The sequence below is a fragment of the Trifolium pratense genome, linkage group LG1, assembly GCF_020283565.1.
Source record: "Trifolium pratense cultivar HEN17-A07 linkage group LG1, ARS_RC_1.1, whole genome shotgun sequence".
In the NCBI taxonomy this organism is placed as follows: domain Eukaryota; kingdom Viridiplantae; phylum Streptophyta; class Magnoliopsida; order Fabales; family Fabaceae; genus Trifolium; species Trifolium pratense.
The window spans coordinates 3128072-3154562 of NC_060059.1; the positions used below are offsets into that span (position 1 = coordinate 3128072).

At 38.0% G+C, this 26491-nt stretch overlaps 4 protein-coding genes across 5 annotated transcripts; 1 reads left to right on the forward strand and 3 right to left on the reverse strand.

The window, feature by feature from the left end:
- The first annotated feature begins 42 nt into the window (after window positions 1-42).
- LOC123911397 lies at window positions 43-6329 on the forward strand. Its single transcript, XM_045962803.1, has 8 exons — window positions 43-175; window positions 558-1057; window positions 1148-1867; window positions 1958-2087; window positions 2208-2615; window positions 3849-4372; window positions 4451-5173; window positions 5270-6329. The coding sequence occupies exons 2-8, from the start codon at window positions 560-562 to the stop codon at window positions 6056-6058; spliced, it is 3792 nt and encodes a 1263-aa protein (XP_045818759.1). The 5' UTR covers window positions 43-175; window positions 558-559; the 3' UTR covers window positions 6059-6329.
- Window positions 6330-6665: 336 nt separating this feature from the next.
- On the reverse strand, window positions 6666-7058 carry LOC123911407. Its single transcript, XM_045962814.1, has one exon. It carries the CDS (start codon window positions 7056-7058, stop codon window positions 6666-6668), a length of 393 nt encoding a protein of 130 aa, XP_045818770.1.
- A 1337-nt stretch (window positions 7059-8395) lies between these two features.
- On the reverse strand, window positions 8396-12293 carry LOC123903208 (PKS-NRPS hybrid synthetase cheA-like). Its single transcript, XM_045953136.1, has 3 exons — window positions 11956-12293; window positions 9808-11627; window positions 8396-9705 (listed from the first exon to the last, which is right to left on the reverse strand). The coding sequence occupies exons 1-3, from the start codon at window positions 11987-11989 to the stop codon at window positions 8671-8673; spliced, it is 2889 nt and encodes a 962-aa protein (XP_045809092.1). The 5' UTR covers window positions 11990-12293; the 3' UTR covers window positions 8396-8670.
- A 663-nt stretch (window positions 12294-12956) lies between these two features.
- On the reverse strand, window positions 12957-26283 carry LOC123903209 (DExH-box ATP-dependent RNA helicase DExH5, mitochondrial). Of its 2 annotated transcripts, none has more exons than XM_045953137.1 (19): window positions 25767-26283; window positions 25522-25676; window positions 25312-25399; window positions 24859-25104; window positions 22567-22662; window positions 20054-20242; window positions 19773-19932; window positions 19559-19689; window positions 18416-18583; window positions 18056-18328; window positions 17724-17918; window positions 16394-16597; window positions 16182-16251; window positions 15938-16086; window positions 15448-15753; window positions 14546-14605; window positions 14294-14446; window positions 14060-14170; window positions 12957-13872 (listed from the first exon to the last, which is right to left on the reverse strand). In XM_045953137.1, exons 1-19 carry the CDS (start codon window positions 26076-26078, stop codon window positions 13411-13413), a joined length of 3528 nt encoding a protein of 1175 aa, XP_045809093.1. In that variant the 5' UTR covers window positions 26079-26283; the 3' UTR covers window positions 12957-13410. The 2 variants fall into 2 exon arrangements, 1 of the variants encoding a protein (XP_045809093.1); XR_006807867.1 differs by having other exon boundaries at window positions 13732-13872; window positions 14294-14349; window positions 25767-26181.
- Window positions 26284-26491: the final 208 nt, after the last annotated feature.

Sequence of the window (26491 nt, forward strand, 5' to 3'; positions counted from 1 at the left end):
GGTGGATATTAACCGAAGGGTTGATTCGGTTGATATTAACCAAAGTTGTCTTACATATGAACAATTTCAGTAAGTTCGTTTTATTTTGAAAAACAAACCACAAAACTCCTCTCTTCCTTTCTTCTACACATTTGCGGCCAACTTCAACATCCAACTTCAAATCACATTTCATCAAGTAAGTTTCTTTCCTTTATTTGTCATTCTATGCATTCCTCATCACCATGACATTTCAAATTCATTTTTTGTTCTTCCGTATAAAAATTCCAAAATTTCAATATCTGATTATTGAGTTAAATTGTTGATTATGTTGTTTGAATCGTTGATTATTGGTTAGTTGTTAGATTGGTTACATACTAGCATGAATGAATGTTGCTAATTGAGTTAAATGTGAATATGTAGCTAATTGAGTTATAGTGTACTCTAAGTGTTTGTCAAAATGTACGAGTGAATATGAATGCATGTTTCCATTTGAATTATGTTTCCATTGTTGCAAGAATCATGTGTTCGATTGAATTATAAGTATTGTATTGACTGTGAATTTATTTATCTATGTATAGATATGGAAGAAAATCTACCTAGGGGTAGGCATGGAAAGGCAATCAATGCACATGCTTCCGCTCGTAGAGAGCTTGCTGCAAATCATCCGTCCAAACGAGGTCGTCGCAAAGGACCAACTCCGGGGCAAGGTACACATGATGCCGAGGCGGGTGGGTCGCATACACGTGGACGGACACGTCTAGGACAATCATTGGTGGTGCAAGATGAATTTGATGCCGACCAATTTTTAAATGCGTGTTTTGATTATGATGATCTTGGATCACCACAAGTCTCACCACAAGTCTCACCGCAACACTCACCGCAAGATGAACCGCAAGACCCACCGCAACAACCACCTCGACAACAACGGCGCAAACCAGTACGCCGAAAACCACCAAAGTGTTCACGTAATGATGATGAAGTAGGTTTTGGAGGAGGACCGACGGATTTGTCCTTGTTAACGGAGTACGATAAGCATATGGCTATTCCGATATGGTATGCAGACCCAAATGACAAAGAGGTAAACCAATTTAAAATACGACGATTATTTTATTAAAAATGTTGTGATTACGTTAGCTCGATAATTTTTTGTGTTATTTGAATTTTTCAGATTTTAGCGGTAAATTTACGTTGCATCGCCAGCGGAAAAAAAGTTATTAATATACAAAAACCGTCCCGCCGCACGGACAGATGGTTTTGGGATGTGGTTGAAGCATCGGGTTTGGAGCCGCTTACCCGGACTAATTTTAGCGTGCTTGACTACGGGCTCCTCTGGGCATTTGTTGAAAGATGGCATACGGAGACGAGTTCATTCCACATTCCATTGGGTGAGCTGGCCATCACATTGGACGATGTCCAGTGTCTGTTGCATATTCCGATCGAGGGAAAGTTTCTGAACCATGGCAAAATGTCAAGGGATGAAGCGGCTGACATGGTTAATTCATTTCTAGGAGTTGATCGGAATGTTGTTATGGGTCATTTTGCCAAAATGAACGGGCTCCATCTGAAGCATTCTGACGTGGAGGATATCTATAGTGTTAACCACGGATTAGCTGATAAAGCTGTTGCTGAAGGTAAGTCGGCGCATGAGATTAAGCTGTATAGGGACAGGTCCATACGGGCTTTCTTGCTATTTTTGGTCTGTTGTACCATATTTAGCAACAAAAGCAGTTACTACGTGGACGTAGTATACCTGCAGTATTTTCAGGATTTGTCGGCTGTCCGTGAATGGAATTGGGGTGCTGCTGCTCTGGTTCATTTGCAACATTATCTGGATGATGCGTGTTTGGTGACAGTGAATCAGATGGCTGGGTACATGTCTTTGCTTCAGGTAACACAAGCGTGCGCTTACGAAAATTATTCAACATGTATGATATGTAATGTCCGTCAATATAATGAAACTTGTTTGTCATGCTTTCAGGGCTGGATAATTTCTCATTTTCCGGGACTTAGCGTGTGGGCGCAGGATCCTATCTATTCTGAGGTCATGCCTCGAAATGCAAAGTTTGTTCCCGGAGCTGGACATAGGGAACCAAGTAGCTATAGAAACAGTTTGGATAATATTTAGACGTACGACTGCGTATTCAGTCCATATGATGATCACCGACACGTCCGTCCTTTGATAAATTCATGCTGGTTTTCTGGATGGTTGAGATGCGGTAATTTGAAAGCAAAGCATTTGCCTGAACGCGTGCTTAGACAATTTAAACATGTCCAAGGCATTCCTAGAAAACCGGATTTGTCTGCGACTCCGGGGATGAGCCTATGTGAGATTGATCGTGTTTTTATGGAGGAGTTGGATTTGAGGATGATTGCTGAAGAGATGAGGGGTCAGGCTGTGGTTAGCGCATGGGACCATGAACCTGGATACATGACATGGTTTTACAAAGTGTCGCATCCAGTTATGCGACCCGTACAAGCTCCGGCGTCACCACCAAGGCCACCTAACTTAGAGGTGTTGATAGAGGCCGCGGAAGCAAGGAATGACCCTAACATGCTTCAGGTATGCCGTGGTGTTAGGGATGAGGTGGAGAGGTCACTTCGCGAAGGTGAGGCGGTGGAAGGAACTCCTGTTCATGGTACTTTGCGGAGGATTTTGAATTTGCTTAACCCTGTTTTGACGTGTCGGCGACTTAAGCGGGGTAGAGGGAGACGGTACAACACTCGAGAGTAGGCTTAGCTAATATTGTAACTCAGTTGTTGTTTAATGTAATATTATTATTTGAATTTGTCGAATTTGGATGTAGTCTGATTCAAACAATTTGGTGTATTTGACTACGTTTAATTACCCGTTACCTTTTTTAAATTTCCGTTAACGTGATGTGTCTAATACTCAGCTATGTTATGATAGTTTATGATGTTACATAAACGTGCAAGACCCAAAAAAAAAAAAAGATAATTATGCAATTCATTTCGGTATCCAGTTACCGATATCTGGGTATATTTCGGTATATGGTAACCGAATATACATTTCGGTAGATGTATGCCGAATAAACCTGATTCCAGTGAACCGAAGAAAATTTCGGTATCCAGATACCGATATATGGTAAAATTTCGGTACCTGATAACCGAATATACATTTCGGTAAATTTATGCCGATTAGATCATATTCCAGTGAACGAAACAAAATTTCGGTATCCACGTACCGATATCTGGGTAAATTTCGGTACCTTGTAACCGAAATAACTTTCGGTATATTTATGCCGAATACGTCCTGTCCAGTGAACCAATGAAAATTCCGGGGACTAATTACCGAAATCTGGGTGATATTCGGTACACAAACGCCGAAAACGCTATAGTTCGGTTCGCATGTACCGAAATTAACTAATATATTAGGAAAAACTTTAAACGTTCACCATTTGCGCCAAAACGGTTTGCAACAGAGGCTAGGGCGATTTTGGAGGTTTCAATCGCAAATTTAAGGTTTCACCAGTAGAACGACAATTTCTCTCTTCTAAACATTCAATTTCTCCCTGATAATCACCAAGCTCATCTCTACAAGTAAGTTTTCAAACTCAACTCTCTCATTTTCTTGCTTTTTTTTTTATTTTTTTATTTTGATTTGTTAATGCTCGTGATTATTGTTTTGATTCCACTAAATTTGGGGTTGTATTTTAATTTAGGGTATATGATTGGACTTGTATAGGGTAATTTATTTTAGGGCATATGAATTGGATTTGTATTCTTGTTTATGTGCACCAAGTGTTTGACAAAATGCTTGTATGAGTATTGATTTATGTATAAAAATTGTTTGAATGAGTAACCGATGAATATTGATTTCGTAGATACTTATGGTGACTGTTTTCTTGTAGGAATCATGACGGACGACAAAGTTGGCCGAACAAGACGTGGCGGTGCAAGCAAAGCACATAGCTCTGCACGTAGACAGGCTGCGGTCAATGTAGATAAAATTCCAAGTCGAGCTAAAGGGAAAGCAGTTTCAACCACGATGGATGAGCCTCGACCGGAGGATGCAGAATCGCAAGATGAGAATGAAGACGTGGAAGAAAATATTTCTGAAGAAGGGGAAGAGGAAGGGGAGGAAGGGGAGGAAGGAGTGGATGAGGAAGCGGAGGAAGCGGATGAAGAGGGGGATGATGATGGGGAAGAAGAAGTTGATGAGGAAGCGGAAGAGGAAATGGAGGAGGAAGAGGAGGCTGAACAACCACCACCAGAACCTAAAAAACCACGGAAAAAGGTTACGCGAGTAACACAAGGAAGGAACCCACCACGAGTAAAACCACCACCAGTTACATGTTATGATGGTGGTCCGTCTGACTTGTCTTTGTTGCCGGGATTTGGAAAACATGTTGCTGTACCGTTGTGGAAAGGAGAGGTAAGTTACGATTCATATAACACTATTTATTTTCGATGTCGATTGTTATGAAGTGTAATGAAGTGTAATGTTTTGCAGCTCCAATCCCGGTATTTGAGGGTAATGAACAACGGGAAAAAAATCAACAATTTCAAGATATGTCCGAAAGAGTACTCGTGGTTTTGGAATGTCGTTAATGCGTCCGGACTCGAAACTCTGCGGCGGACAAATTACAATCACACCGATTGGGGTCTGTTGACGGCATTTGCAGAGCGATGGCATCCTGAGACCGGAACTTTCCATCTTCCTATTGGTGAGATGACTATAACCTTGGACGACGTGTCCTCATTGCTTCATATTCCGATTACCGGAAAAATGCTCGACCACAACGGAACGTCATGTACAAAGGAAGATGGTGAAGAGATGTGCGTAGAGTATCTGAACTTCCCTATTAGTAAGTGCAAGAAAGAGTTTCAAAAAATGAAAGGAGCACATATAGGGTTTAAGGCGTTGAAGGATTTGTATCTCGATAATTTGAAGGATGCCTTGAAAGCTGAAAGGTTAAAGAAGCCTGCTGAAGATGTGGAATTCCTCAGGGAATGCACCATTAGATGCTATTTGCTCTACTTGATCGGTGCAACCATTTTCACCAACAAAAGTATGCAGTACGTGGACGTCATTTTTCTTACCTACTTGCGAGACCTCAGTTTAGTTAACACGTGGAATTGGGGTGCTTCTGGGCTGGCATATCTGTACAACTACTTGGATGCTGCAAGCCGCCCGAGATGTGGAAATCATGGTGGTTATAACTGTCTATTTCAGGTATACATACAAACTCAAAATGCGTTTTGCCTTTTAACTGAATGTCGGTTGTTATAATTAAATATTTTGCTTACCCATATCATGTGTTTTCAATAGGCCTGGATTATGGCGCATTTCAAAACTTTTGGTGGACGTTTTGTTGATGAGAGATACACCCACGACAATCCCTATGCGGCAAGATTTTTGCCTTTAAAAGGACCAAAATTTCCAGGGCAGCATAGGTCCGCATTGGATACAATGCGCATGGATGAAGTGGTGTTTTGCCCATATGAGGAGCACCGGCAAACCAGACCCTTTCAAGATATCAGTTGGTACACTGGTTGGATTATGTGTGGAAGTGCTATTATCAATCCACACTTGCCAGAACGTGTCCTCCGACAATTTGGACATGTCCAGTCTATCCCTAGGCACCCTGATGTATCTGCAAAGGCTGGTATGAATCGGTTTACGATTGCTGATGCATTTGCTTCCTACCTGACTGCCAACTATGTGACAGAGGAGATGCGAGGACCAAAAGTTGTGCGTGCATTTGATACCGTACCCGGATACATTCCATGGTTATACCGTGTTTCTCATCCGAAGATATTGCCACCGGTTGAAGCGGATCCACCAACACATGCTAACCTTGATGAGGACAACGTGAGTGGTGAATGCGACGTGTCTGAAGTGACTAAGAAGGTTCGAGCGGATTTGAGGAAAGCGCTCGATGGTCAACTCAATTTGGCCGATGCTTTGGTGGTTATTGAAAAAGCCTACACTGATTTGGAGCCTGTAGATGCATATTTGGTGCGACGGAAGAGGAAAAGAGACTCGGGTGAAGGAACAAAGAAGAGGAAGAAGAAGAAGAAGACAACAACGGAAGATGCCGGAACAAGCAGCTTGTAGTTTTTTATTTTTTGTTTTCGCTATGTTTTATTTTTTTTTAAATCCTGCCGTGTACAATGGAACAACTTGTCCGTATAATTTCGTTTTGCTTGGGATGTATGAACATGGATTTATATTGAATGCGGTTTCCATTTAATTTGTTTTTTTATTGGATTTGGATTGGAATGTATGAATTTCATTTGAAATACGATTATATCCGAACAGGTGATTTCGCGTGGATATGATCCCACGGGTGATACATAGTTTAAAGTCATTTGTTGGGAAAAGATATATTTCGGTAAAACTTTGCCGAAACATACTAAAACAGTGAGCCAGACAAAAATTCGGGAGGATATTACCGAAATCTGGGTAATATTCGGGTTGCAGTTACCGAAATTACTAGTTCGGTAAAGTTGTGCCGAAATTACATATTTCCAGTGACCGAGTCAAAATTCCGGTACCTAAATACCGAAATCTGGGAAAACTTTGGTATGCTTTTACCGAAATAGTATTAATTATAACTTCAAGAAAATGAAACACACTTAGGCAAACTAAAAATCACAACAAAGATGAAAAGGAAAACACACTTAGGCAAATTAAAAAACAAAACGATAACAACACGGTCGCATCACTTAGTTTGCCTATTTGGGTCTTCCGGCCCAACAAGACAAGCAAGGATGGCTTCAACTGATCTTGTCAGTGTCGCATCTAGCTCGATAGGTCCCGTGGAGGAGTACTGCTCGAAGATTGAAAACATAGTTTCAACATCATCGTTGTTTTCAACAGCCATACGAGTGAAAGCAACGCGTCCGTCAGAACCAATTGATGGCTTTCGATACAGGAGATTTGATACCGTTCTATTGTCGTTCGGGTTGTTGACGGTGCGATTCAGTTGGTACAGCTGCTGTTTCAGACCTTCGAACGTTTCACCGTCATTGATTCGAAACAAATGCGGTTTTCCATCGCCGAAGTAAACTGCCGCAAGAGTAGATCTCATTCGTTGTGTGAGTGAGACATCCATTTTCCCGTTATTTTTTTTCTGTCGAGTGTTGAATTCAACAAAACACGTGAATTTAAAGATGGGTTTGGTGCACATTATGGCGGTAGGTGAGCGTTAATGAGGTGGATTGGTAGTTAGCGGAGTTAGGTGGGCTTAAATGCGGTAGGTGGGTGTTGATTCGTTTGGCGAGCGTTTATAAAATTTAGATGGAGCATAAAAAACGTGCAACATAAAAGCATTCATTAATTAAAAGGTCACATCAACATAACTGAAAAATAAGCGATAACGTAAACGAAAATGCAACGACAACATAACTGAGAATTCAACAACATGAGTAACCAAATTTCAGTTTGTAACTACTAAGGTAGCATACAAACGTGGATACTTCGGATCAACTTCTACCCCATTGAACATGTCGTTCACATCGTCATCATTTTTCAACTCCTTCCACTCGTATTTTCGGGGTTGCTCATCATATCCACCGACATTATCACTGGCCAGATCGATTGTCGATTCGTAATACGCAATTTTTTCTATTTTGATTTGTCTGCCGTATTTGAAGCGATACATGACTTCGATCTGGCGTTTAAGAGCTTGAATAGTCGTCAAATTGTTCGACAGGTCAACGCAGAACAACTCGTTGTTACCGCGAAACTTAACTGAAAATGCATGAGATGTCGCCCTATTGTTATTAACAGACCGATTTGAAGCACTCATTTTGTGAAATTGTTCAAACGTGTTTTTCACAACTATACACATACGGCGGTTTTATACTACATTCAATCTAATTACGGCCACATAATTTCGTCGGTGTAATCTTGACCACAAAAAAAAAAATTAAATAAAAATAAAAATTGTCGGTCCAATCTCAACCACAAAAAGTGTCGGTGTAATCTCAAATATAAATTATTTGACGGGTTCGTATCGATTAAGTTATTTATATGATTTTTAACAAGTTTTCAGGCATATGCTTACATCTTTTCTACCCCCCAATTTTCTTTTATACCCCCAGTAAACAGTTGTAAATTTAAACACATTTCGGTTCGCATTCCCCGAAGTTTATGAGTTCGGTTAATATTCACCGAAGTTGACTGTCATACCCCCTTATTTCGGTACCTATCTACCGAAAATTTCAGTGGTTCACTGGAATTTGTACGGTTCGGCATATGTTTACCGAAATTTTCGTTCGGTAACTATTTGCCGAAAGAACAGCATACTTCGGTACCAATCTACCGAAAATTTCGGTTGTTCACTGGAAATAGGCTGGTTCGGCAGATATTTACCGAAATCTGGGTAAATTCCGGTACTTAGTTACCGAAATATATTTTCATGACAACCAATGATATTGTAACTCACGACCTTCCATGGAATGACATCCACGCGAAATCCACTGTTAATGCTGTTCATCCAGACACATTCATATTGGAAAAATTATTCATACAATTACACAACATCAAGATTACTTCAACCAATATCATTATATTGACACAAACAATTACACAACACCAAATCACTTCAATATATTTCATTACAAAATGGATGTCATTACATCTCGATTCATATCATTACAAAATGGATGTTCTTTACATCAAAATATATAACAACGTAAAATACATTAAAATAGGCCAAATGATCAGTCAATCACCAATGGAGTTTCTCTACTGCCTGCACCAACTATTTGGATGGGGACAACGTTCTCGGTGCTCATCATCTCCTCGAACCTATGTTGCGCAGCTATGAATGAATCTTCCCAACCCAAACTTTGTTTAGCACAATATTGCTTCCACGACTTGTTTGATTTGGGTATCGGACACCCAACTTTAAGCTTTACCAAAACATAGTGATCCGGTAACGCGCCAAGGCAAATAACCCTTGAAGACGGGTTTGGTGACGGAATGGAACGCAATGGGAAAAAAGTTTCACAAGGGCCGTTTTGAAGTATGGAGAGCTGAACAACTACTCTATCCAATATGGTGGCCACGATATGTCCCATATCCGGCAACGTGAACCATTTATCCATCGGTGCAACACTATTCCTAATACTAGTACGTTGTCTCGTCCTCGGGGGTGGGAGTAGTGCATCACAGATATATTGGTAACGCTCCTCGCAACCAAATATAGCAACATACATATCCTTATTCAATCGCAACTCCCTGCTCATGTTGCACCGTATCAGTTCAAAATCATCTTCGTTGCCTCTCTGAGCCAATGCAACGGCACGGTAACCACAATAGCCGTCGCCGTCCACGTTGATGATATCTTCAATGAAGGGATGCATGAATTTTGGCATGTGGTTAATTCCAAAAATTTGAGATGATGAGGTTAGTGGCAATGGGTTGGACACAGTGAGCGGAGCTTCAGACACCGTAGGCATAGGGTTTGATGCGGTAGGTTGTGATGATGATGGCCTTGAGTGGGATGGAATTGACGGAGACGGCTTTGACGATTGCGACGCTTGTGTCTCCGTGAAATATTCTTCAACATGCTCCCATCGAGACTTATCTCTGCTGGTGGATCTTGTTCCACGGACCACCTTTTTCTTTTTAGCCCCTTTTGATTTTACATTTGTGTTCGGAGGCTCCACATCGGTGGTTGTAGGATACGCAATCTTGCGGAGTTGATCTCGGATCTCATTTTTCATGCTTACATCAGCTGTCCTCAATCGTTCCTAAAACAAACAAAAAAAAATATGCCATTAAAAATTAAAAACCAACGCATAATGATCGTAAAATCGTAAAATAAGTGTATTATGCCTTTAATAAACACGCACCTGAATTGCTTGCCACTCTGCCGTGCACGCATAATCGTCCTCGACGTCACCACCAACTTCTTCATCTTGGAAACAAATTATCTTCCAATGTTTGTAAACCTCATCGAGTCTAATAGGCCTATTGTGGTGCAGTTTCTTGGCAATCAAACACGCACATGGCAGCCCGTAGTTAGTCCTCATCAGACAACCACACTTCATGCTATCCATACCAGTAAACTCGACTCTTTTTGATTCAGTGTGGATGTATCTCATTGCACGTCTAGAGATTTTAAACATCAAAGTCGAGTAAAGTGTTTTCTTCCGGTATGTGTGTCCATACACAGACATGTTCTGGCCAAATTCAGTTTGCACTTGGGTGAATTGATTGCCTAACATTCTGTGGATCGATTCCCAACCCTTCACCAAATCACCGAGACCGTCGGTCAAGTAACTTTTCAAAACACCGTGTGCGCTTTCGGCTCTATTTGTCGTATGGTTGCCCATGTGCATATGCTTGTCCACCCATGCACTCACGAGCTTCTCTTTGTCGGTGTCCAAAATTGTCTCTTCAACGTATCGAACAAATTTTGGCCACCTCTCACATAACTTCCTAAAAGCCATAACATTTTCAGTATACTCGGCCTCAGTAGACGAATCTAACACATCCTCGAACGCCAAACAGACTCTTTCCCTCATGTCCGCCGCCTTGACCTTTTCCCCATCCCTCACCTTGACCAGCTCGACTGCCTTGCTCCTCACATTCTTCTTAACATGGAACCGACAAACCAACGCCGCCGCTTCTGGAAACACAGCCGGAATAGCATTCATCAAAGCTAAATCTCGATCCGTCAAGATAACCTTCGGCAAATTTGTCTCACGCCTTAACAAACAACGTAGTTGTTGCAGAGCCCATATAAAGTTGTCTTCCTTTTCGTTACTGAGCCAGGCAAAAGCAACGTTGAATGTCTTCTCGGTCGAAGTGAATCCGACTATCTCAAACAGCGGCATTTTGTACTTGCTGGTTTTGTATGTGGAGTCCATCATCAGCACAGTATGAAAAGAGTTGAATAAAGTTATGGACCTCGGATGTGCAAAGAATATATCTTGAAGATGTTCTACTCCATTTTCAACAACCGTCCGATACTTGTAGTAGTACTTGTTATCATCAAGCTTCTTGCATAAGTGTTGCATCTCAGTCATGGACGCCCTCATTTTAACTCTGTACCTATGACGAGCGTTGTACACTTGCTTTGCAGAGGTCTTGTTTTCCGGATCTCTCTCCTTTAATGTGGACAATATGTTTTTTGGAGCCACCGCATTCCTTGTCATCTCGTCCATAAAATCCTTCTCTTGTGGTTTCAAACGCCCCGCCACGAGATGCCCTTCAAGCCCTTTGTCCAACTCGTGGTTATGCATACCGTTGACAACAGTCAAACGCCATAGTTTTGTTGCCTTGTTGTAATACCCACGGAGTCGGAAAGGACATTCGCATTTTCTTGTTCCGGAGGTATCGGATTTCAACTTCTTCTTGGCTGGAACATACTTCCCACTACGTTCACACTCTAACACCAATTGAGCCTTTCTCTTCTCGCCCGAATCGGATCGCCTAACTATAATTGCGAACCTTAAACTTTGCGACACGCTTCGAGCCCATTTGATCAACTCATCTCTGTCGTTCTCTTCCCTATCAGTCGCAAAATGAGACGATGTGTCAATTTCTATCGGCTGCGGCACATTAGGAGGACTTCTTGGTTGACCAGCTGGAACAATGCCCGTTGCAAAAAGGCCAAGCACAACAGGTCGCCTAACTTCGACAACTTCGTTAATTTCGCCTTCCGTAACTACAGCATACGCAAATGAAAAAACAATCAATCAACCACACATAATATTTACAATCCTATTACAACACTAATTAAACACATAGGACACTATGAAGTCAATATGAAGCCAAAATAAAGCCAAGTCAATATGAAGTACAGTTTATAAGTCAATATAAAGTCAAGTCAAGCCAAGCCTAAGCCTAACAAAGATGATCAACATTTCGGTTCGTATAAACCGAAGGTCACATAACCTGACTTCGGTTTATATTCCCCGAAGGAATACTGTCAGAAACCTTGCGAGAACAGAGTCTATGATAGCAAGAAAAAACGAATTTAAATCGGTGGTTACCTGAGTTTTGTGCTTTGGTGCGTGTTGAATCCATTAGATGATGCTTCAATCTCGATTTCAAGCCTCAAATGCGTCAAAAGTTGATCTTCTTTCCGTAAGCTTTTCAAATTCTCGTTTTGTGAATAATAAGAACTGACAGCAGAGTATTTATATATAGAAACACTTCGGTTAACATTAACCGAAGTAATTCAGCGAGTGGTTTATATAAACCGAAGTCCATGGCCTGCGGTTCGTAAAAACCGAAGTCTCTTGACAAAATTTTTTTATACCGCAAAGGGCAAAATGGGATTTTCGGGGGGTATAAAAGAAATGAGGGGGGTCGGGAGAGAAAACTTCCAGCAACAATCCTTACAAAAAAGAGTGGTTTGCATTAGGGATGTCAATGAGACAAGGAATGATCGGATGATGCTCCTCTGATTCCCGCCCTCGAATATTTTTCCACGGATGATGCTCCTCTGATTCCCGCCCTCGAATATGTTTCCCGTCCCCCACTTTGAATGATTTTTTCCCCTATCCCGTCCGACCCACACGGTATCCGTGGAGATCCATGAACATAAAAAAATAATAAAATTTCTATAGAATGTGGGGTACATTTTCCTAGGGTTGGACGTTGGATTAGAGAAAAGAATTGAAATATAGAATGATCACTTATCATCACTTTTTTTGATAAAAGATCACTTATCATCACTTTATATAAGTTAAGGATAGTTAAATCATTTGGTCGAAATCTTTCTCCCATCCCCGAGAGAACAGGAAAAATCCTTGCAACTTTGTTGCCCCGAACAAATAATCCCCACTGAAACCCATCAACATATGCAAATTAATATAGCCCAGGTTTTTTATTTGAGATTTAGACTATATAGATTTTATTTATTGTTTATCTATTATTTATTTATTATCCGATTCACAATGGCCCAAAGATTTCACCAGTTCAATTGTCGATCCAGTTTTTAAAAAATTTCTTGAGTGGAAAAAATAGTATTAATTATATGATACAACAATTCAAGAATAAATAATATTAGATTGGAAATTAAAATGGTCATTCATTTTAAATCTTTTTCTTTTATGAATTACTCACTGCGAGACGCAGAACAGAGTACTGTACAAAAAATGAGTTCAGATATCAGAACTATAATTGCGGCATCAATTTCTAGCTGAATATGCACATCGCCCAATAAATGAATGCCATGTAAAATGTCCTCCTGTTGCAAACTGACCTTACCACTAACCAGCTAACTAAGTATTTTCTCGCTGAAAATATCTTCAAGGTTTGATGGGCAATTCCTTGCTTCATATTCATCGATGATCTTACAACTTCAAATTGAACCAGTCTGAAGTTGCGTACAGGCCACCACCAAACCTTCTTGTCCCTCTAGAATACGAGTAGGAACCACGAGATTAAGGTAAAGTATATACTTGGGGTTCCTTTACCTTGGCATTAAGCTCGTTGATTACTTAATTGTGATTCTTCTTACTTTTTTTAAGAAACATCGACATGTGATCAATATACTCACAGCCAGCTTGCTTGCCCATCAACCATTGCAGCGCTTCAGCTGCAGCATCTTTCTCTGCACTCTTCTTATTGTTACAAGGTTGGCCCATTATCTCCGCCCCGTTGAACTCAACTGTAGTCCGAAACTGGTTGTTCTTCAACTGTTTAGTCTTGTAGATGGGTGCAGCATGTCCTGCTCTTGTAAGCAAAGTTTGGAGCTGACTTTTAGAATTATCACCCCCAGGTCCACTCTCCGTCCTTGAGACCAATGATACTGGGTGTGAGGCAATCACAGATTTCTTTGATGGTTTAAGGACCTGGCGACCAAATACAAATCTGCCTTCACATGGGTCGTTGGAAATCAGAAACCGTACAGCAGATAGGAGGCTGTGATATGAGTGTATGCTCATTCTTGGAGAAAGTAGCTGTCAAGCACAACAATATAAGATTAAAAATCATTGTCCATACCATTACTGTAATGTGGCCAAGAGAATAGACACTAAAACAATGCTACTTCCTTTTGCATTAGAAACTATGTTCAAGTTTGTTCTGACTATTCAAACTTTAATTTTTAAATATCAAGGAAAAGCTAGTTTGCGCAAGAGCACCTACTTTGCTTTGAATGAAGTCATCAAGTTCTCTCCTTATACTCTGATACATGTCGGCAACAGTAGGTTCCATGAAAAACTCCAGATACCCTCCTAACATTTTTAAGTGATTATCCTGATAGAAAAGATTGAATTCAGAAACCATAACAATTAAAACTTAGACTGCAATTTGAAAATATGACATTTTATAGAACATATATTACTCACAAGAACCAATAAAAAATCACATGGCACTTACAGCATCTCCTTTTGATAAGCTTCCACCAAACAAAAGCAGCACTGAATCGGACACAGCTGTTGAGTCACGAAGAAAAACCGAGTTCACTTTTATCTTCTCATTAAAAACTAACCACGGATATGGAATTTTAGTTTCCCGAGCATTAACCGAGTTCTAGGAGGGAAATTGAATCAAAAGACAGCATAAAAACCTTGGTAAGAGTATGTCAATAGTTTCATAACCACCAGCAATTATAATGATTAAAGGACTGACCGAATATAAGAGCACTTGACCATCCTCCATTGTTTTCAATGCGAATGACTTCTCATTATGCTACAAATGAAATTACATCTTACTTATTTCAGTCCCAAAACATAAGAATATGCTAATTATACTATATACTAAATTAACACATTGCACAACTCCAAGCAGTAAAATATTTTTCTGAAAACAGTTACAAAAAATAAAATTCCAGATGAGCAAAGTTTAATGAGAAATTGATGATTAACAGTTTAAATCACGATGATTTCCATATTTAACTCAAATCTAAAAAAGTATCATCAAGTATCACAACTTATAGTAAGAACACCAATTATTTTTATTTTAAATTATATTTAATTAATTCTTTTTTATATATAATCAAGTAAGAAAATTTGGAAATACAAAAATTTCAAACTTTTCTACTACCGAACAAGTGATACTAAAACCTCTGAGGGTATATGAAAAATGATAAAAGATATTGTCGTTAACATTAATTTTAAGTAAATTTTTATTAACCGGGGCCTAAGAGGTTGTGGTTTACCCTGTGGCAGATGTCAGTGGTTTGAGTCCACTTATATCCAATTTGTGAGCTTAAAGTGAAAATAAAAAATGATGGGTGCAGAAACTCAATGGAAGCAGACCTCATACAAGAATTGTCTTTTTTTTAATGGAACTTAGTTGTGACTCTTGTTAGAAAAAGACAATCTGGATTTAACAAATATTAGATTATAAAGGAAGGGGGAAATAGGGAAAAAGATCTTGTGCGTGCAGTGCACATGTAGAAAGTGGATGCCATGTTGAAGAAAAAAGGAGATGGTCTGAAGAAGCGTGTTACTCTTGGATCTAATATATATCAAACACTGATTAAGGGGGGACATGACTTTTATATTAAGGTGTCATATAAAAAGACATACCACCACAGAACAAGTTCCAGGATATAGACCATAGCAAACAACTGCTCGGATGAGATTCACATCATAGCTCCATGTGTCACAGGTGGTTGTGTTGCTATCAACTAATCCAATATCTGTAACCAGGCCTATGAACTCCCTCCGAAGAGCATCAATGGCTTTCATGGATTGGAAAGAAAGAAAGTTTTTCCAGCAATATTCATATCCACGCAGGTCTATCTCCGCATCTTTCCAACCCTTATAAGCACGTACAAGTGCTAGGTGGTCACTGTATGCACCCGAGAATTGAGCTTTTGCTGCCTCTGCAAGCTATACAATAAAGAACTTTGAACTCAAATAATGAAATCAAGTTCAGGACAAAGATAAGAGGGAATAGAGGAACAGAGGGAAGAAGTTAGGAAGAGAGGAATACATTAAATTTCAAGCAACCTATGATTCAAAAAAAGAAAGCTTTTCAATCATTAGTCAATCGTCTGAAACAGGAGCAACTTACATCTTTTTTATCCAGTGGTGTTAGAAAAGGATCTCTTACGCTAAGTCCAGCAACAATAGTTAATATGGGGTCCAAGCAATTGAATATGGCACCTAAGATAAGCATCTTGCCAAGTTTGGGTTCCATAGGAAGCATTGTCAAATAGCGTCCTGTCAATTGGAAAACCAAGCACAAGGTTTCATCATTTTGAGGGAAAATTAATAAGCCAAATTTTCCAGTACTGAGTAAGGTAGTATCAACCTACCTAGAACAGTCAGATTCTCATTCTCATCCAAAGCCCCAATTATTTTTAAATATTCAACTGCATTTTGTACCTGAATACATAATAAAAGAAAAATGACGTACAATTTATATAAAAATAATCAACAATAAATGAATAAAATAACTTGGCTAATTAAAAACAAAGGTGAGCACGATTTGATGGATTTCAAAAGAATTAATCAAATATTTCATTACCGCGAGTATCTCAGGAGACTGCAAAGCCCTAGACAAAAAGTCTGATATACTTCCAAGTCTTAGACTTTTGATTTGTAAACAGAGAGACTGCAGAGGTGTTCTCAAAATTTCAGGCAATTGATACTCTGCAAAAGTCTCATATACACATCTAGGATAGAGATGGTAACACTCTCCAGGTTGAACACGGCCAGCTCTTCCTCTTCTCTAGAAAAAAGGACAGGGAAAACAGAATAATATTAATGTTCAACGTCAAACAGTTTCATGATTAATACCCTCACACAAATTCCCCCTAAACACAAAGCCTAGAGAACAAAATATTAATTTCTATTTGAATACCTTTACTCTCACAATGCACTGAACCTGGACATGTAATCATGCACCAACCCCCTTCCCCGAACTAAAAAAGTATTCAAATTGTCCTTAGCCTCTTCAATGTGTAAATGATGGTATAAGGACCACAGCCAAATGGCGTTGTACCAATCAGTTTAAAAAGTCATGTCAATAGCATGAAACCTCTTAGTGAACTTAAATGATTGTTGTTTATATCACACATATGCAATGGAGGGTCGGGATACTAGTTATTGGTAGTAATAATAATAAGTCTTCTATAGGGAAGACCAGAAAACTTCATATCTGAGGACTGAGGGTGTTTGAAGCGTTCTGCCCTATAGTTCATTTTTTCTGTCTACAACTTCTATCTTCTTTTGAATACCCACATAATGTTCTTCCTTTATTACTATTGTTGAAGCAGTGAAATTTTACGTAAAAGGAGAGAAATAATAAGAAGTATAATTATAGTGAAAAGTGAAATATGTTTGATATTAACTTGATATTGACTTAATACAAAAGCCTATATAACCCTGTTTGTAGGGATACATAAACTCAATCCTAAATATGTAGAGAAATCAGGAAACAGATAATAATAAAAATATAGAAATCAATCCTAGGAGATAATCTAAGATATGCTAAGATTGAAAACTGATCCTAAGAGACAAAGCAAGATATAAAATCAAGATATTATGAGATTTATTTTATATTCTAACAACCACTTCTGATTTATCATGCAAAATATGCATTGTTATTTATCATACCAAAAATCGAACTCAAACCTACTAAATTGTAAAAATGGTTCCAATCGTCAATAGTCTATAGCATTCAGCCAAACTAAACTGATAGGAACTAGGCAGAATACTTGCAAAAAGTTAACCAATATACAAACATACATACACATATAACATAATGACAGCATGGAAAACAATGTCCAGCAACATTGAACATATTATATAAGTGATCAATGCCAGATGCATAATTAACACAAGTATAACATTACTTGATGAGCAGAAGCCTTAGAGATCCATGTAGGAAGCAAACAAGGTGTGTTATTCAGTGCATCATATGATGTTTCTTTTGCTTTTCCACAGTCCAGAACAAAAACAACATCATCTATTGTGATGCTCGTTTCAGCAATATTGGTTGCTAGCACTATTTTTCTTACTCCATCTTCAGGCTCTTCAAATATTAATTTCTGCATATCCCATATATACAATTTATATAAATATTGGGTGCACAAGGTTTTGCAAATTTTGTTGCTTAACTAAGTGTCTAATAGGTTAGGTAATAATGCAAAGTTTAACATTTAGTAGTCAACAGACAGAAGATTACTTGCTCTGAACTAGCCATCGAACCATGACACGTAAGCAACAAAACACGCTTCGGATCTCCCAAGACGGTATGTGTTTGGAGCTTCTCTTTCAAAGAGCTTATATCATCCCACCCCGTCATGAAAACCAAAACAGCACCAGGCCTTTTATTATTACAAATATCACACAGGAGATATTCTATGAGATTAAAACCAATACAGTCAGGATTCCAACATGACAAGGATTCCTGTGTCTGAAGGCTGTACTCTTTGAAATCAGCAGATCTAATTGCATCCTGGTTACAAATTTTGAAAAATGAAGGAAAATTAAGAAAACACTAAACAAGTACTGAAGCAACCGCAGCTCATAATTTCTTACATACCTCTACAGTAGAAACAATTTGGCTTTTCCTCTTTCTTGGGGCCTGTTTGTTCATTTTCCACGCCCTTTCTTGACCATAATCATCAATTTGATTAGAAGGAGTCAATTGATAGCCCGTCATTTCAAGAATGTTCTCCAAAAAAAGTGTTCTAACAGGGTGTGTAGATCCCTAATTAATAAGCAAATCAACCGAAACAATAAGAAAAGGGAAACTTATATTCCTTGGCACCAAAGTATTAGCCTTTCCATCAGAAAATATTTAAAATATCTATTCTAAGAAAGGTAGTCAAAATTTAAAATTGACATAGAAACAACTTGGAATTCTTGAGCAATTTCATTCCCATCTATACTTAGTTTGGATAGACCTAACTCAACCTCACAAAACTTACTCGTAAAGTGAGGAATGTCTTCTGCTTATAAACTCTTTTTCCGGTCATATCACATCAGGTGTGGAACTCTCAACAAACCCATTTTCTATCTTCTTCCAAATCATCTAATTTTATTATCTCTTTCAAACAATATTTTAAAACCAACCCCCCAAAACATCTTATTTGCATTGTTATTTTGTTTCAATCAATTCAAAACCCTAAAATATCTTGTTACCACATCCGATTAGCAATATTTTGTAGTTGATTGTTGAAACACAATCATCATGGAAATGATAGCTTACTCTCTATAAAAATTAGTGCATTGAAATACATTATCAATGATAGGATTGGATGGCTCAAAAGGATAAATATGATAGGATTTTCAATTTCAGGGATCACTTAGGAATTTTGTTAATTTTGTGACCAAATTGCTTAACCTCTACAATTTAAGGGACTAAAATAACGATTCGCTGATTTTCCAACTTAAAACATTAAATCAGTTTAAGGACTGGAAGACCGTTTATACAGTTCACCAATCATACAGCCAGTTCAACAGTTCTAAAAGCAATTTTTAGATCGACGGTATATTTGGCCCGACAAAACCTGCCATGGACCAGTTTACTATAGAATCTATCAGACAACTACCCCAATTCTACCAGATCAATGGTATGTTTGACTCCAACATTCATGATCCATTGATCATAAGATATTCCAAAAGACACACCAGCACACATTACATCATAAATAATGAATATCATTTAGTTTCTGAAACACACCGGTATGTTCACTATTGGTGCCCCATTAAAGTACGAAGAGAAGAGCTCTGCATCTAGGGTGGCACTCATCAAAATCAGTTTCAGTTCGGGCCGATGGGGAAGGAGCTCTTTAAGGACAATAAGCAGAAAATCTGTTATATAAAAAGGGCAAGAACATTAATATTCAGAAGAAATCTTTTGAAAGTCAAAGACTTGATTAGATTCAGAGTTTAACCTTCATTCATCCCACGTTCATGAATTTCATCCACAATAACATGAGTTACACCTTTTAGGTTTCTATCCGCTAGTAATCTTCTTAATAAGATGCCTGTGGTGCAAAAGAGAAGATGGGTATCCCTCCCTTTCATTCCCTCCAGACGAACTTTATATCCAACCTTTCAACGAAAAAGAGTGTGTGCGCGTGAGCCACCATTAGAGAAAATTTTTAGTTTTCATATCACAGTAATTAGTTGAGATATTATATTGAAAGTAATTGTCATTGGCAGACCAACTCACAGATTCGCCCAATTTCTCCCCTCTCTCAAAAGCAACCCTTTCCGAAACAGACATGGCTGAAATGCGTCTTGGCTGTGTGCATATAATATTACAAGCAGCTCCACGAACTGATTCTATCTCAGACTCCAAAATAAATTGTGGAATTTGTGTTGTCTTGCCACAACCTGTTTCACCTGAAATGACGACTACCTGCAAAATATGTCTTTCAGTAATTGACAATTGAGTTATAGATGCCAATTTACAAAAAGATTGAAAATAGAATTTGAAATTAAGACTATGAACTACTTGAAAAATATATTTGGCAGCAACAAGCCAACACATAGGATAACAAAGTATTTAAACAAGCTGCATACAACATTTTAATTTATTTATTATTAATAAAATCATTTATTGTCCCAATAAAACATTGGTCACCCAGCAAAAGAATTTCTGGTCACACTATCAGTGGCAAATAAAAGATGAAAATATTTTGTATAATTCCAAGGGTCTCAAGGATCCCACGTATACTGCCAAGGACATAACTATATCATTCAAAGAGACTAATTATTTTTTTAGTCACTTTAAATATAATTTGGTTTAGTCCTGAAGTATTTATTACCATTTCGATCCCTCGGTGTTTTAGAGTGGGGACTTTTATTCCCTCTGACTTGCTGACATATTTCCTTGTCTGCCACGTACGGATGAGAATGTCATGTCAGTGTTGCCACGTGTCCAAATTTATCTTGCATGGACTAAAATGTGGAAAAAAATTACTTAAAGTGTAATGTCATCTTCCTCTCTACTTCCAACCCTTATGTACCGAGTTTCCTCTTTCCAACACTTCTAATGGCGCTGCCTACCACACTCCACACCCTTCTTTCCCACACAGCCAGCCATAGTCCACAGAGACATTTCCCTCCTTTCTGCCGTCATCCTCACTTTTACCTTTGCTGTCCATGAATGCAAGTACTCTGCAGATATCTTGATCTTTAAAGAGGGAAGAGAATAACCAACTTTTCTACTCATTTGTTTCTCCCTCTGATGGAAAAAGTAAAATGAAAATAACCAACATTTCTACCTTCCTATTTCCATAAATCAATCTAATTCCTTACACGAAAACCCACAACCTGTAATAATCAATAGAAGAATGGCGGCTCAGAAAAAAGAGTGAGAAGGAACTGAGTTTATGATACCTGAAACATCAGCCCTTGCGTCGACAACAATGGTGAAACTGATAACCCAGCCACCAGCAATTTGATGTGCCATAATTGTTTCACAACCCCGCCTCCTTTACCAGTATCACACTTTTCTTCCACATCCAAAGATGCTGCTCACTCCCCACGAGAGATCCTTTCCAATAAAGTCCACACAAACCACAATATTCTCCCACATCCTACCAAACAACATCATCCAAAGCAAATAATGTCTTGAGCCGGAGCACTAGCTGATGGCAGAAAGTTGGCTTTGTCGGACTCCAGAGCCTGTGCGCCTGCGGAGAGCTTCTTTGTTCAATCAGGGTTTGATCATTTCATTATTTATTAATTCTAATTTTATATCTTATTCTAGTGCAGGTGCAGAGAGCTCCACTGTGTTTAATCAAGGTTTGATCATTTCATTTTTTATTCTAACTTTGTTTTCTTTTACTTTGAAATCATAAACTATTGTGTTTTAGGACAGTTTACGATAATCTTATGGATGTGATTCTTTTCAATTTTCATTTCCGTGAATCAAATTTGGTCAAGTGTAAAAGAATGTTGAAAATTAACACTGAACCCTAATTTCCTATCTGGGTCACATTTAAACCACTTTGGCAGCTGCCCCTTCACATAGGATGACACAATGCCACAAGACATGATTATACGACTCACATTATCACTTATGTGTCCGATAAAGAATAACAAGATCAATTGATCTAATAGAATTTTTTTTATCTTCTGGACAAAATAATAAATCCAGATCATATTCCTGATATATATATATATATATATATATATATATATATATATATATATATATATATATATATATATATATATATATATATGACAATGAATCCACGATACAGTTCTACCAATAGCCAACCTCTACCCCCCAAAACAACCCCCTCTTTAATGACAACTGCAGGCAGCAGCTACAGAAATTCAACGATACCACCAACATATTAAAACCATTCATTCTCCAATAAAAGAATAGCCTCCATAATTTTACCTGATATCGTTGGTTTGAAATTTTGACCACCAAAACTCCAATAAATTTTTTTCAGACTTGTGAATTTCACAATAAAGTTTTCAGTTTGCATAAAAGCGTTGAATTTAACCTCCGAACCAACTCACAACTGTTCAGCATGTAAGCCAGTCAAATTGGCCAACATGAATCGACCTTTCAACATTACTATCGCAAGACTGACATGAACATATTATAGAAGTCATTTTTGGGATACACAACTCAACCTATAATGCAGTTAATAAACCAAAGAGGCTTAATCCATAAAATAAATAGCCCAATGAAATGCTTTATACCACTATTCAACAAACCTGATTCTTTGATATGACTGATAATATTGTTTCTCTCTCTTTATAAGCAGGGAGATTGCTACGAAATTCTAGCATTTTTCTTCCTTCAGGTAATTCCTGAAATGAAAAGAGAAGTGTCAAGAACATTCAAGCTATTTTGTTGTCTAAATGGTTTCTGAAGTGTTAATTTATAAGGATTTAAATATGGAAGAAGAGAAAGAACAAAGACTTTGAATTGAATTGTAATCATGGTTTATAAAAAGATTAAGCACTTGTAAATTGTAATGCTTAATTAAACAAGGAAAATAATTATAACAAACATTAAACTACTAATTCTAATTATATAAGGAAAATATTCATCAAATATCAAAAATAGCAAAACTAATCCTGAGAAAATTTAAGATATCTTAGATTAGTCCAAGACATGACCCAAATATTATAATATATTTTTCATATATTCTAACACTATCTCAAGCTAAAGCTTACTAAAGTTAATCAAACACCCTAGACCCTAGATGCTGTATTCTAACACCCAAATATTCTCACAATAATTAGAAAATTTTCAGATTCTTTTGTTAATTTTCTTTCAAAAGTTAACCAAACATCCTAGATGCTATATATAAAAACAGTTGTGGTTGTGGGCACCATTGCATCCTATTGCACACAATTTTTTAGAGTGTCTCTCAAAAACCCCAGAAAGCCATTTACTATTAAGATTCAGACAGAAATTCAGGGTTCACAAAAAGACTAGAGCATTCTGAATGAAATCTGTGGAATGCAACTATCTAATGTGAGACGCATGCCAAACTCCTCTGCGTAACTAATACTCCAGTGTCTCCATCATCTTTCTGGCCAGAACACGGTGACACCAAATCGCATCTGTCTATTTCACTTAAATCAACGGTTATAGTGCTCACATGATCTCTTCATTTAATTTCCTCATTTTTTTTAATCGCCAAAAAAAAAAACGATGACCTAATCTTCCTACCTCCTTGTGTGCCCTATCAGTGTTATCCCTCTTTCTCTTCCACCGAGTAAGTTCTCGAGAACCCTTTCATGAGTTCGGTGTGCTCCTGATAAAAATAAAAATCCAGAATCCTAAAAAACGAACATGAAGAACGAGAAAGTACCCAATCAATTTAATCAATTCACATATATTTTAAATAACAACAGATGAACTTTCCAAAAACTTTATAAATAAATATTAATAAAACAATTGTTGATTTTAATTATCTTGGGGTATAAAAATTATTTGACATTTTTTAATATCAACAAATGAACTTTCCAAAAACTTCATAAACCAATATGAATAAAACAATTGTTTATGTTATTTATTTCTATTATTTTGGGATGTAAGAATTATTTCACATGCTTTTGCATCTGTCTTTTTCAGCCATAGCCATTTATTCTACTAGCAGATTTGCTCATGGATAATTTTCAGAAATAAGATTTACAACATTAAGAATGTGAATTTTGAATTCTACTTTTTTCATTCCTCTTCGTGTTTCATTCTGCTTATCCCTATAACACTTTCACGCAAAAATACTAATTCAATGGGAAAAAAGATAGTACAAATTAGATTCTTAAAGGAAAAAGTAAATGACGGGGGAGGAGAAGAAAAAGTGCTTGCTTCATCATCTTTGCTGCAGGATCGAGAATGGCAATGATGGTGCCGATGGAGAGCATCAAAGAGCGCAAACTTTTCGGAAATTCTATTAGTGAAGTGGAGCAGAGACGAGGTCACATGATGATTTTAGTGAAATAACGTGAGCCTTTAGCTTAACAGAAATAAAGGGATGAGATTTATTGTCAATATATACACGCACACACACATACTTACTTTTGGGATCGTGTGAGATCTTGCGAGTTATATCGCCTAGTGGTCGTAGGTCATAAAATCACCTGATCCTACTATCTAAGTTGTGATCTTAATAACAATGACTAATGAACACAAAGAACCATCGAAACTTTTTCTTTTAACCTATTACCAGATAAGTTAGGCATGACCACAATAGCCATTTTCAAAGCCCCCATCTCTTAAAATTGAAGTTCAAAGAAAACAGAGGATTATACACGAAAAGACCTTCTCTTTTCTTTTTCCCCAATAAAATGTTGCAACACCTTGGGTAGCATCTTACATGGAATAAAAATTACTAAGTAGTAACGAAGTTAATATCAATATCTTATGAATCTAAATTGTGAAACAATATTGTGAAACAATATAAATGTGAAAAAATTAAAAGTGCAGACGAACTATATCACAGTGCAGAACAAGGAAGACATGACATTATTTTATATCCAAGTTAAACTAACCTGCCGAGCTTGTTGTTGATCACGCATTTGTAAACTTATCTGCCAGCAAATTTTCTCCACAACAGCCTTAGTCGATGCTAGCGGCTCAGGTTGCACAAAAAGCCCTTCATCTGTACCAAGACTGCCGTCACTGCTTGATCTTGCAAAAGACAAAGCTGAAAAGCTTTTGTTTATCCTGGACTTTTGGTTAAGGTATTCTTCAAAATATGCACCAACCCGCGTAAACACGGTGATAGGCATGCTCACCTATCAATTACGGAAAGCTTTACTAAGGTGTCTCTCATGAAATTTGATCTAAAATACATATGCTTCACATGCATTCAAGCAGAAGAATAATAAAAGGGGGTTGGAGTAGAAAGGTAAATATTAAAGGAACCCTAAACTATTGTATAATATCCAAAATCATATAAAACAAGAAAGTTGCGAAAAGAAATCACAGAGCAAGATATCTACCTCCCTCTGGGGCCGTCTTTCGTCCAAATCATATCTGTAATTTGGAAGTGGCGCCTTACTGAAGACAACGACCTTCGAGTACATTTGGCTGCCATAAACAAGTACAATTGAATTGAATTAAACAATCAATACCAAACCAAACAATACTAGTACTTGTGATTAATTCAATTCAAACACATTAGTAGTGAAATCAGATAATAGAAAACACACCTATACAATCCCATTCTAGTTGCCAAAACTGATATTTCATCAAAATCACGCCTATCTTTTTTCTCCCTAGAAATCAACTCTTGTTTACTCTTATCATTTAATAGCATTGTAAATTTCCTCTTCCACTCCACCATGACCTCATTGGGAAAACCACTCTGCCAAACAAATTTCGAACAATTAACACAGAAAAATTAACATCCAACTCAAACTCAAAGTCTCAATTCTCAGGAAAAATATAGACTCACCGGTAGTGAAGGAAGCTCAATTTCACGATGGGACCAATCCTCGGAAATGACGTCATCGTAAGCAGAAACGAAGCGCGAATTTGCTGATAAGGGAGTTTGAAGAGTGGTAGGTGGGGCGGGTGTGTGATTTTCGCGGAATTTGGCGGAAACCGGAGCGGTGGAGTTGGTGGAGGTAATGACGGAGCGTAGACGGTGGTGAGGAGGAACATAGATGGCGCCATGGGAGGACAGCGAAGGGCGGTCCTTCATGGCGAGAAATGGAAGATGAAATGAGGGGTTTAGGGTTTTGGGAAACGATGGAGTTGAGAGCATGCAAGGTTGGATAAAACGGCGTCGTCTTCGATTGATTTTGTGCGTGCGTGTGTGTGTCAGTGTGAACTGAACTGTGACGGAACGGAAGAATAAACTCAAACAACTCTCAAGTGAAAAGAGACGATGAGATCTCTCTTTCACGCTCTTCTAATGGCGCGTGCGTGCGTGCGTGCCTTTACGGCTGACGCTGTCACAGTACTGCCACAATAGATAAAATAATTGATTAATATTAATTTATGTGACTTAATTATTTTTTAAAAAAATATTTTTTTAATGTGTGTGTCTAAATATTATTGATTTGGGGTTGTGTTTATAATAGAATTTTCCTTGATATGATGGTTGAAGTCCATTAACTGTGAATGATTTTATGGCAATTTTTATAAATTGGAGTGCGGTAGTTTAGTTTTATTTCG

Excerpts from the sequence above, each read along its gene's own strand:
- LOC123911397 (XM_045962803.1), top strand. The coding sequence starts at position 560 with ATGGAAGAAAATCTACCTAGGGGTAGGCATGGAAAGGCAATCAATGCA. Across the intron at positions 1,868-1,957 it reads GGTACATGTCTTTGCTTCAG|GGCTGGATAATTTCTCATTT; the intron begins GTAACACAAGCG and ends TCATGCTTTCAG. Across the intron at positions 4,373-4,450 it reads TACCGTTGTGGAAAGGAGAG|CTCCAATCCCGGTATTTGAG; the intron begins GTAAGTTACGAT and ends AATGTTTTGCAG.
- LOC123911407 (XM_045962814.1), bottom strand. The coding sequence starts at position 7,058 with ATGGATGTCTCACTCACACAACGAATGAGATCTACTCTTGCGGCAGTT.
- LOC123903208 (XM_045953136.1), bottom strand. The coding sequence starts at position 11,989 with ATGGATTCAACACGCACCAAAGCACAAAACTCAG. Across the intron at positions 11,628-11,955 it reads CACCAAAGCACAAAACTCAG|TTACGGAAGGCGAAATTAAC; the intron begins GTAACCACCGAT and ends CGTATGCTGTAG. Across the intron at positions 9,706-9,807 it reads CAGAGTGGCAAGCAATTCAG|GAACGATTGAGGACAGCTGA; the intron begins GTGCGTGTTTAT and ends TGTTTGTTTTAG.
- LOC123903209 (XM_045953137.1), bottom strand. The coding sequence starts at position 26,078 with ATGCTCTCAACTCCATCGTTTCCCAAAACCCTAAACCCCTCATTTCAT. Across the intron at positions 16,087-16,181 it reads TGAGAATCTGACTGTTCTAG|GACGCTATTTGACAATGCTT; the intron begins GTAGGTTGATAC and ends TCCAATTGACAG. Across the intron at positions 15,754-15,937 it reads CACCACTGGATAAAAAAGAT|CTTGCAGAGGCAGCAAAAGC; the intron begins GTAAGTTGCTCC and ends TTTATTGTATAG.